Source organism: Monodelphis domestica, chromosome 7 (genome assembly GCF_027887165.1).
Source record: "Monodelphis domestica isolate mMonDom1 chromosome 7, mMonDom1.pri, whole genome shotgun sequence".
In the NCBI taxonomy this organism is placed as follows: domain Eukaryota; kingdom Metazoa; phylum Chordata; class Mammalia; order Didelphimorphia; family Didelphidae; genus Monodelphis; species Monodelphis domestica.
In genome coordinates this window covers 147410202-147422503 of record NC_077233.1, presented here as the reverse complement: position 1 = coordinate 147422503, position 12302 = coordinate 147410202, and the positions used below count along the sequence as shown (strand labels likewise).

The 12302-nt window shown below is 35.5% G+C and overlaps 1 protein-coding gene across 1 annotated transcript; it reads right to left on the bottom strand.

Moving 5' to 3' along the window:
- Positions 1 to 4921: 4921 nt before the first annotated feature.
- Positions 4922 to 12087, bottom strand: LOC103096992 (E3 ubiquitin-protein ligase TRIM58-like). Its single transcript, XM_007499117.2, has 3 exons — positions 12040 to 12087; positions 8801 to 9100; positions 4922 to 6955 (listed from the first exon to the last, which is right to left on the bottom strand). Exons 1-3 carry the CDS (start codon positions 12068 to 12070, stop codon positions 6342 to 6344), a joined length of 945 nt encoding a protein of 314 aa, XP_007499179.1. The 5' UTR covers positions 12071 to 12087; the 3' UTR covers positions 4922 to 6341.
- Between the last annotated feature and the right edge of the window lie 215 nt (positions 12088 to 12302).

Below are 12302 nucleotides of genomic sequence, written 5' to 3'. Positions count from 1 at the left end.
TCCTTCAATTTCCAATTCTTTGCCACTACAAAAAGAGCAAAGTATTCCATTTTTTGCTTTATTTCCTTCATGAGTTTTTTCTTATATGTGTGGATATATATCTTCTTTTATGGCATCAGAATATAGAAATATGTATCGTACAATAGTACTGGTATATATAACCTATAACAGACTATTTACTCCCTGGGGGAGGGAAGGGAGAGAAGGAGAGAATCTGAATCACAATGTCAAGATAATAGTTGTTAAAATTGTTTCTACATGTAATTGAAAAAAAGTTTAAAAGTTTAAAATAATAAGCATATGATAATTTTTCCAAAAGAGAAAAGCAAGTTATAATTGATCTATGCTTAAGATGTTGTGTATAATCTTTTTTTTCCCTGTTCTACCTTCTATAAGGAAATGACTATTTTATTTGGTATTTGTCAAGGTCAGAATAATGTATTTTTTAAAATGGAAAGTTGAAATTATATGTATCATGCTTCAGCTGAATATAATTTTTTCTAGCTTCATAGAAGCTTTTTTTCTTTGGTAGTTAGATTGGCACATGAATAAATAAATGTAGGTCATATTGTCATTTTTATTACATTCGCTGGACTTACCCAGGTGTGTATTTCTGCAAAGAGTGCTTTGTACTTGGATTTGTACAGTTCCTGGGTGTATCTTGGTCTATATGTTGCCAAATAGTTGATAGGCTCTATAGTTGCTTTAAACAGAATTCTTCTTCTAGCACCTTCTACTAGACTTTGTTAGTAACAGACATGAATGCAGATGATTTATGTAGATTTGTGTCCTGCATCTTTGCTAAAATTACTTAAAATACGTTTTTGTTTCCTCCTTGGGGTTTTATCCAAAAATCATTGGATCATCTTCCAAAATGATATCCTCTTTGAACATTTACTCAATTTTTTTTGGTCATATTGCTATACTTCACATTTCTAGTATTATGCTACATTGTAGTGGTAATGATGGACATCTTTGCTTTACCCCTGACCTTGATGGAAAGACTTTTAACTTCTCCATTACTGTAATTGTGAATGTTAAAAAATTCCCCATCAGGGAATTCTTAATTGGAACAAATTCCCTACTGAGAAACATTCCCCATTTTGATGTGAGAACTCGCCAGGATCAGAAATGGGAGGACCTCTACTCCAACCGTACTTAAGACTGCTTTAGGGGAAAAAAACTCCTTGCTAAACAAAGAAAGTACTTGGATCCATGCTTATGGTGGGGAAATATTTTTGACACAGATAATTAATAGACATATTAATGAAGTTTTTTCTTGTCTCTCTCAGGTTTAGATATTTAAAATATATTTTTACATAGAAAATACATGAGAATTTTCTCATTATTGAAAAAAATATTATGTAATATGAGAATTGTTTTTTCTTTCAGTGCTTGATAGAATTCACTTATAAATTCAGCTGGTCTTGGGAGTTTTTTCTTTACAGGTTAATTTTTAGCTAGTTCAATTTCTTTTTCTATTATTGAACTATTTAGTCTATTTCTTCTTTTGTTAATCTGGGATATTTTATATTTTCAAAGTATTTATTCTTTTTTTTCTAATTACCAGTTTTGATAGCATGTAATTTGGCAAAATAATTTCTGATAATTTTCTTTACTTTTAGTTGTTATGAATTCTCCTTTATAGTTTTTTTAATCTGAACAATTTAGTTTTTCCTTTTTGTAAAATCAGATTGCTTGTTTTATGAATTTTCAAATAGTTTCTTATTTCATTTATCAACTTAATGGGATTTTGTTTCTTATTTTATTAATCATTTTTAATTTTCAGAATTACTGCTCCATTGCTTAGTTGGCAATTTTTTATTTATTGTTCATTTCTTTTAGTCATCTGTCCAATTCATTGATTTATTACTTCCTTATTTTGTTGAATTAAACATTAAGAGATATAAAATTTCTCCCTGAGAACTTCATTATGTGAACCTTAAAAATTCTCAGACCCTACTTCATAAGGTTTGGTTAAGAACATTCCCCATTTGGGCAGTGAAGGTACTTGACCAGGAATGTGGGAACTCTACTCCACCCCTAGATAAAGTTGTAAACTCTTTGCTGAACAATGAAAAGTACTTAAACCCATACTTATAATAAGGCAAAAAATCTTAAACTGTGCCTATTTTTAGATCTAATACAAAAGGGTGCTAAGTACCTATAAAGGTCAGGCAACTTGTGAATTTAGAAGGAGCAAAGAGGTGAGAAACTTACTCAGAGGTTTTCTGGTGTGAACTTAATCAAAAATTTAAGCCTTCTTAGGTGTGAACTAAGAATGGTCTGTCCTTTGGAAAAGGTCTACTGTGATTGGTAGATCTCTCTCTCTCTCTCTCTCTGACTGTCAGAAGAATCTCTCTATGGAGATGGAGCTGGCTGAACTGGTGTCTCTCTGAACACTAGAATCTTTGCTTGGACAAATCTTGTGGTGAGTGGATAAAAAACTGATTGATTTCTCTCCCTCCCTTTCTTTAATTCCTCATTTGTATTAATTAAAATTCTCTATAAAACCCAGCTGACTTGGGTATATTTTAATAATTGGGAATTTTTTTCCCTGGTGACCACCTTATATTTTATTTAAAACAAGACACTGTCTTGAAACCATATTTTCTGTGGCCACAATTTAAGCCAAAACACTCTTTTAACTGCCATAGTTTATGCCTCCCACTATTTTAATTATTACAATTAACTATATCATATAATTTTGACATGTCTCATTATTCATATTTTCTTTGGAGGAATTTTCTTATCTTGAGACTTAAATTATGCAACTTGGTCTCCAATAATTATTTTTCAGCTTTTAAAAACATCTATTTGTTTCATTAAATATTTCCTCATTACATGTAAAAATTTTTTAACATTCATTTTTAAAAAGTTTGTGTTTTAAACTTTCTCCTTCCTTCCTGCCCTTCCTTCACCCCTTGAGAATGTAAATAATCAATTATACACTTGAATTCATGCAAAATATATTTGTATATAGACATGTTGCAAAAGAAAACACACACAGAAGCAAGAAAAATAAAGTTTTAAGTATGTTTCAATCTGCATTCAGAGTTAGTTTTCTCTCAAGATAACTAGTATTTCCCATCATGAGTCCTTTCAAATTGTCTTAGATCATCTTATTGATCAGAATCTTTGGAAGTTGATCATTGTTACACTATTGCTGTTACTGTGTGCAATGTTCTTGGTTTAGCTCACTCCATTTTGCATCAGTTCATATAAAATTTTTCAGGTTTTTCTGAGCCCTTCATCATTTCTTAAAGCATAATCACATACTATAAAATGTGTTTATGCATTTCCCAATTGATGGGCATTCCTTTAATTTCCAACTCTTTACCAAAACAAAGAGAGCTACTATAAATACTTTTGTACAAATAGTTTCTTTTGTCTCTTTGGGATAAGAACTTAGTAGTGGTATTGCTAGGTTCAAAGGGTATGCAGTTTTATAGTCCTTTGGACATAGTTCCAAATTTTTCTCCAAAATAGGTACAGCTTTCAACTCCAATAGTGCTTTAAAGTCCAAATTTTCCATATCAGCTGCAGTGTTTTTTGCTCTTCTACCATGTTAGCAAATCTAATAAGTATGAGGTGAAACCTCAGAGTTTTAATTAGTATTTTTCTAATAGTTACTTAGAGCATTTTTTTCATGTGACTGATAGTTTTGATTTCTTTATCGGAAAAGTGCCTGTTTATAACTTTTATTTATCAATTGGGGAATAACATATCTTAACAAATTTAGCTCTGTTCTCTTATGTGTTTGAGAAATGAGATCCTTTATCAGAGAAACTTGCTGAAAACTTTCCTTTCCAGTTTCCTGTTTTACTTCTAGTTTTGGCTTCATTTGTTTTATATGTACGAACCCTTTTAAATTTCATGTGACCAAAATTATCCATTTTACTTCTTGTGATCCTCTATCTCTTCTTTGGTTAGAAGCTCTTATCTACAGATTTAATAGGTAAAATTTTTCATAATCCTCTCATTTACTTATACTATTTCAATCATTTATTTATTTTGGCCACATTTTGTTAAGGTATGAAGTGTTGGTCTATATCTAATTATTTAATTGTTTAAGGTTCATTTATTGAATATCATTATTATTGCATTGTGATCAGTAAGAGACATGTTTTATATTTCTGCTTTTCTATATTTTGGGGAGTCTTGATGCCCCAATAATTAAGTTTTATAAAAATGCCTTGTACAGCAGAGCAATGATTTCTCTTAGATTTGCTAGTTTTATGGTGATTATCAAATTTTTCTAGTTATAAATAATATTGTCAAATAATAAGTTCTTGCCTCAATAGTTGAGATGTTTGGGTTTATCAAACATTAATTTACTGTGCTAAATTTTTATTCTCTTGATCAAACTTTTATCCAGTATATTAAATTGTTTTCACAATTAGCAGCTATATAGTATATTTTGAGATCCAGTACTATTAGTACTTTTTTGTCCTTTTGTTGCTCTACATGAATAGTTATTATTTTTCTAACTTGTTTTTAGGAGCACTCTACAAGAGAGGGAGAGCACTAGGAAGTGAAAGACATTCTAAAAATTCATCAAAATTGTTGTTTAAAAAACAAGAGACAAAGAAGATCACCCTAAGTCACCGTGAGATCTTGGATTCTTTTTAACCTTCCTTATCTGTAAAATGGAATGGGAAAGTTGGCAAGATGAACTCTATGATGTCTTCAAACTTTTGAGAATATGAATAAGACCCTCACCTTTTAGTCTCTCAGGACATAGAAAGGACATAGCAGATGAGGAAAAGCAATTATCCCATTTTTCCAAGGCTCTCATTAAATAGTCCTGAACCCCAGGTCTTTTGTTGTGTTACCAAAATTCAGACAGTCCTGTAAGAAGCTTAAGGGGGTAATCTTTTTTATTTGAAATATTTAAGAAACAGTTTCCCCATCTGTACTATGAGGGTGTTGGACATTAAGGTCCCTTCCAGTCCAAGTCTTATGGCCTATGCTCAGTCAATACAATCTCCAAAAATAAAACAAGACCAAAGCTCCGTAAGGGAAAATTATTTTATTACAATTAAAACTTTTTATTTCTTTAAATATGAAGTGTGACCCCCCCTTTTTTCAGATTTCTAGTAAGATTTCAAAGTGACTTTTCATAACTGAGGTTGGTTCTTCTGAACCACCTTAAAACAATGTCAAATATACCAAATTAAAGAGACCAGTCATCAAAAAGAGACACAGAATGAGGAAAAGAAGTCAAAGAAGTAAGGGTTCAAAGAATCATCCATGTAGAGGTAGAAGAAAGAGTCCACCTAGTCCAATCCTCTTATTTTACAGATGAGAAAACAAAATAGAAGCAAAGGAACAGTATAGGCGTAGCATTCTCTCTTGGGCTCACACTGGCAGGTAGGGTCCCTAGAAGAATAATTAGTACGATTTTCCAGGTTCTCAGAATAACTCTTGAGGAGCTATGCTCAGAGTTCCCATAAACACACTTCCCAATAGTATTCAGATAATAGACTCAGTTCTTAACAAATGCAATTAACTCAGATAGCAAGAACAATATTACAAATCATTCCCTTGCCCCACCCCACTCCATGGAGAGAGGGGGTATGAACTTAAAGAACTGGGATATTAAGCACCAAGGCAACCCACATCTCTGGAATCTCAGGACTAAGAATTCCATTCAGAACATGGGATCAATGACACATATTAAACTCAGTGGAATTGTGTCAGATACAGGAAGGGGGTGGGAGGAGGGGAGAGAAAGAACATGAGTCTTGTAACCATAGAAAAATATTCTAAATAAAATTAAAAATAAACAAATAAATAAATACCCTTCCCCCCAAAAAGAACATGGGATCAATAATAGATGAATCTTCAAAGCTGGGATGGCTCTTTGCAGAGATAGATGCATAGAGCTAACAGGCATCTCACTTCATTTTTACATGTGAGGATACTATATTGATCATAGTTCCTACAGCTTTCAAAGTAGTTTCTTTTTTAGTGTTGCTGCTATTCTACAAATTGTTCGTGAGATTTTTAATCAGTTTATGATTCAAAATTGTTCATGTTTACAGTATTGATGTTATGCTATCAATTGTTTTTCTATTGTTTACTTCACTGAATTTGTTCACAAGTGTCTTTTCATGTATTTTAAGTCAATTTCCACATTTTATACACCAAAATAAGATTCCATCACAGTTTACTGAACACATTTCATCAGTCTTCAGTGGACTATCAATATGTTTTATGCAGATCTATCCCTAATAATAATATGCAGTACATTGCCTGAATATTTCAAAATAAGACAAATTTCTCCCTGCTCCCAAAGCATGGGATATGGAGTAATACATAATGAAGCAAAAAAGATCTTACATGGGAGTCACAGACTGGGGTTCCCCAGTGGAGGAAATCTCCAAGCAAGTGTCATGATCATGCTCTGGGGCCTCTTCAGCTTCATCTGATATTGGGTCAATAGTCAGAAGATTTTCATCCTTGGAATACAAGTCAATAGAAAATATAGGCCAGAGAGGCTCTAAAAAGGAACCGGTGAATGTATAGATTTGGCATCTGTTGTCTACATCATAAAACACTATTTCTTCTGCCTCATAATCCAAAAAGATCCCCACTTTGTTGAACTTCTCTTTTAAGGAAATGACGGTCCTAGGTCTGGTGCAGATTAAATAATTATTTTGTCTTCGACTCAAAAGCCAGAATCCAGTGGAAGGACATGGTGAAACCTGTCCAGTTTTACTTATAGAGGTCTTGCAAAGACCAACATCCCACGCAGAACTTTTCCCTACTGTCACCTCCCAATAATGTCTTCCAGATGTAAAGCTCTGAGTTGCTAGAACAGTGCCACATTGAGTGGGCATCTCCATAGCACAATGCAACTTCTTCCATGACTCACTTCCTTTCATTGTTTTCATATCTTCGGACAAGATGATTCCAGGATGGGCAGTTTCAGGATCCAGACAGATTTCCTCTAAAGAAACAGGAACATCAACAGTTCTAAGGCTTTAGCATATAAAGGTCCCCAACTTGAGCACCAGGGAACAATAAGAGAATGGCTAAGATCTTGATGGATACTGAAAAGGTTATTGAGTAGAAGAAACCCAAATCCTCAGTTGCCTTTTGGGACTCAAGGGTTCCTTATTCATGCACAGCCCTATTTAGGAGGGTCACTGTAATCCCAAAGTATACTCGAAGGTTCAGAGGTCTATCAAGTAAGATGGAGGTAGGTCCATATTCCACCACAAGAATTTAATTAGATTCCATGGAGTTTTATTCTAATATTTTAGGACATTCAAGCTTATCTCCATAAAGGTTCTTTCTGTTGGCTAATTGCCAAGATTAGAAATTATAATAATGTCTGAGATGCAAATTTCATGTGTTTTACCACTGTTAGTGTTGTCCAAATCTAAACAACCAGTACCATCACCTTTGTCTGGATTCTAGATACTAGAGAACTGGAAGGTGGGATAGGATGGGATTGGAGTCCTGGACAAAACTAAGAGAGACAGACACCATTCTTGCCCTGAAGAGAGGATCAAGAAATAAAGCTATTTCTCTAAGTTTCAGGTTACTCAGTTCATGTCACTTAAGAGATTGGAAGGATTCAAGTCACCTCCCTCATCTGTCATTTTAGGCCAGATGCTTTTATTCTCGGTACTCTATTGGTACTCAAGATTCAAATCCAAGACAACATACTGTAAATCAGGACTATATCTTCACCCTTACCTTCACCCTTCCTTAAAACAACCTCTATATGTATCTTTCTTTCCCCAAAGAGTCTGGGTTTCCAGTATAAAGAAAAATACATTCTCTCATATGAAAAAAAGATTCTATTCCTTCCCATCTCTTTCAGCAGATTTCCCCTTCTCTGCAATCTGGCTTCTGATCTCAACCAACTGAAGTTGTTCTCTCAAAGTTACCAATGACTTCTTGTCAGATCCAAAGACTTTTCTCCTGCTCTCATCCTTTCTGACCTTTCTGCCTTCTTTGACCCTGACTGCCCTCTTCTCCTGGATAATCTCTTTTAAGTTTTTGTGAAATGGTATAGTCTCCAGGTTTTCCTTTTATGTGTCTGTTCACTCCTCAGCCTCCTTTACTGGATCTTCATTCAGGTCATGCCCACTAAACATAGATGGCCTTCCATGCCATCATACTCAGACATACTTCAGCTATTTTCACTGGCTATTTCACATGCCTGAAATTTTTTCCATCCTCATCTCATCTCTGCTTCCTGGCTTCCTTTGAGTTTCACTTACAAAATTCCCTTCTCTAGTGCCTTCATTTGGTTGCTTATCTCCAATTTATCTTCTATGTATCTTGTTTGTTCAAATGTCTTCATATGTTGTCTCCCATATTAACCTGTGAGCAACTTGAAAATGACTTTTTGTCTTTCTTTATAATTCCTGTGTTTACATGTGATACCCAGTGGAATCACTCGTCAGCTATGGGGGTGGGGGGGGGGGAAGGAAAAGAAAATGATCTTTGTCTCCAGTGAATAATGTTTGGAAATGCTCAAACAAAAAAAAGGAAAAAAATAATTCCTGTGTTTAACACAGTGCCTGACCCTAAACGATGTTTTATTTGGGTAGGAAAGCTCAAAACTTCATCAAGGGAATATGTCTTGTTTATGGGCAATCTCCAAAAAAAGGCAAAATAATATTCTGGGAGGATTCCCAAGGAAATATCTAAAAAATAACATTCCATTCTCTGGAATAGCCTGAAAAGTCAGCAAAGGGGAGTATTAAATGGCTTGTATTTCTAGATAATCAGATATAAACTCCTTCTCTAAGTAATCAGTGTCACATAGGTCACTTACCTTGAAATTTTCTCTTGATCACATGTCTCAACTGTAAGTTCCTCCCCATGTGAAGTCTGAGCAATCTGAAGGACTGAGCCACTGCCTCCAGTGGTTGATTAGGCCGGAAAGTCTTCCTGCACTTCTTAAGGCACTTAGGGCATGAAAATTTGGACTTTGAAGTCTTCATAATCAATTCGTAGAGACATCCTGTGCAGAAAGTGTGACCACATTCTATTGATGTGGTACAGGTGAAGAAATCTAGGCAGATGGGGCACTTCAGCCCTTCGTAAAGATTTGAAATGAGGTATGAAGCCATGACTTTTTAAAAAATAAGAGAAGTATTGGTCACTTCATAGTATTAACTTTAATACAACACCAGTCTCTAGGAAAATTCATTTCATGGGTAAAAATAAAACTAGATATCTACCTACAGGGTCGTTGTGAGGATAAACAAATTATTTTGTAAACCTTGAATATTATATAAATGCAAAATATTTTTTATCATTCCCTTTGTTCATATCCCAAGGTGATATATGAAAGCCCTAAATACCTGGTTTATTAGTGTGTCTGAAAAGAAGACTAAATTAGGAATAACTGAAAGTGACTTGTTATTTCTAGATAAGCTCAAAAACTTCTCAGAAATTCTAAGACCATTGAAACTTTCAAATAGTTAATATAATCTGCAGGATTTCATTGAAACCTTTCCAAAGAGGTCTTTTGGGCCGATGATCAACAAGAGGTATGATTAAACTTTTCTCCAGGCCTCAACAATTCCCAAACCTTCAAATAAGAGTTATATGCAAGAGGTAAAGCAATTGAAAATATCTGCACAGGTGGAAACATCAAGAACTTGAACAGGTTATCATAATGAATTAACAACAAATAAAGTTAATCCCAAATCCCCAATGCTATTCCCCAAGAGTCTTCAAGCCCTGACAGTGGAAAAACTGGGTAAAAAAAAAGAATTATGCTCTGGGATGAATTCAAAAAATTTTTTGTGGGGCTGCTGTTATATACTCCCACCCCTACTCTTATTTCACCAGCACTTGCCATCAGCCCACCATTAGGTGGTAAGCAATAGAACTTAATTCTGCCTCATACTTAGTTGAAAGGGGGTAGATACAAGAAACCTAAAGCCTGAGGGGGCAGACTTAAGATGGCGGAATAGAGGAAGCATTCAAGCCAAAGTTTTCCAACATCCCTCTCTAACCAACTTTAAAAGAATGCAAATGAAATTCTGAAGCAGAGAAGCCAACAAAAGTTGAGGCAAGACGGTTTTCAACAAAGAATCACTCCTCTTCCTTGAATTCTGAAGAAGAAGAACCAGATTTAAGGGATTCTTTGTGCAATGTCTAGCAAGAACAGCCATACCTCAGAGGTCCAGACAACTACAATAAGGCAAAAATCACAATAAATGCCCCATGATTTTTATGATTTTCCTGTGTATATAAAAGTTATGTCTATACTATGCTACAATCTATTAAGGTTACAATAGTATTATGTCTTTAAAATGTACATCTATTCATTAAAAATACTTTATTGCTAAAAAAATGGAAGTCATCTTTTTATTGGTGGAGAGTCTCACCTCAATGTAGATGACTGCTGAAGGTGGGGTGGCTGTGGTAATTTCTTAAAATAAAACAAGGCAATAATGAAGTTTGCTGACGTATTTAACACTTAAAAGCCATTGTAAAGTTATTAATTGACAATTTCAACATTGTTGTGTCTCAGAATAAATAGGGAGTTCTATGGGGGCAGCTTAGAATCAGGAAAACATCTTCCTGAGTTCAAATTTGACCTCAGATGCTTATTAGCTGTGTGACAGACGCTGGGTAAGTCACTTAGCACAGTTTGCCTCAGTTCCTCTCTGTAAGATGAGCTAAAGAAGGAAATGGAAAACCATTCTAGTATCTTGGCCAAAATAACCCCAAATGGAGAATAATGATTAAATTCTCCATCTTATATGGGTGTGGCTTGTGCCCCCCCACAAACAATTACAATAGTAACATCAAAAGATCACTGTTCACAGATCACCATGAGAAATATGATCATGAAAATGTTTGAAATATTGCAAGAATTGCCAAAATGTGACACAGAGACATCTGTGCACTTGCTACTAAAAAAAGGGCTGAGGGGGCAACTAGGTGGCTCAGTGGATTGAGAGCCAGGCCAAGAGATGGGAGGATGCCTAGCCATTATAGTTCATTGGTTCTAAGACTGAAGGTAAGGGTTATAAAAAAAAAAGAGAGAGAAATGCCTGCTATAGACTAACTTGACCCAAGATCACCATGAACCTTCAATTTAAATTAAAAATAAAAAAGCAATCAGTGAAGCCCAGGAAAGATAAACTCCATAAAATGAGGTTTATTGTATGGTATAGTGGAGAGAGTGCTGGACTTGGGAGTCAGGAAAAGTCATTTATCTACTCTAAGCCTCAGTTTCCTTGCCTATGAAATGAAGTCTTTGGACTTGATGTCCTCCAAGTTCCTTTCTAACTATAAATCTAGGATCCTAAGAGTTAGCCTGTTGACTGTTGAGAGAAATAAATTCCAGCAGGAAAAGTCTGAAGCTTCAACAGAAATTCTTTTGTTCTTTTTTTAAAGCCTTACGGCAGAAAAGTGGTCAGTCAGGGCTAGGCAAGGGGGGTTAAGTGACTTGCCCAGGGTCACACAGCTGGGAAGTGTCTGAGGCCACATTTGAACCTAGGACCTCTCCTCTTGTTTCTAGGCCGGGCTCTCAATCCACTGAGTCACCCAGCTGCTCCCTTTTGTTCTTAATTAAAAGGAATCCCTTTCTCTTACTGAAGAGTCTCTCAAATTCTTTCATATCCTGCCTAACGTCACAGAGCATTTCCTTGGATCCTCAGGTCCCCACTTGACAAGTGATGTGATCATAACAGCATTTCCATTAACTCTCACAAAATACATTCTTCAGAAAAACAAACAAACAACCTATTAAGTAGACAGTACAAGTATTTTAACCTAGCAGCTGCGTGGTGCACGGATGGAGTTTTGGGTCTGGAGTCAGCAAGACTCGAGTTCAAATAAAGTCTCAAGACACTAACTGAATGACCTAAATGACAAGTCACCTAACCCTGTTCATCTCAGTTCCCTCATCTGTAAAATGAGAAGGAAATGGCGAAGCACTCCAGTATCTTTGCCAGGAAAAGCCCAGAGGGGATCAAGAAGAGTCTGCCTCAACAGAGGCGCCATGACTTGTTCCACTAAAAAGCCAGCATTCCCCGAAATAACACTCACCTCTCGGTGCCTCCCAGGCAGGCTCCTGCATACATTCAGTTGCCTTGAACGCTGGTGGTGCCTTCTTATTTAAGTCCTAGCGTAGCTCCACCCCCACTTACCTAAGTGCTAACACTCACGGAATCTCGGAGCTACGGAGGCGTTTCCAGACTGACAAAGGCAAATCTGAAGTCGCACCAGGCAGTTTGCTTTGAGCCTGAGATAATGAAACGCGTTTCATACCAGAATGATGCTTAGCACTGGGTATGCTGAAGGGGGAAAAA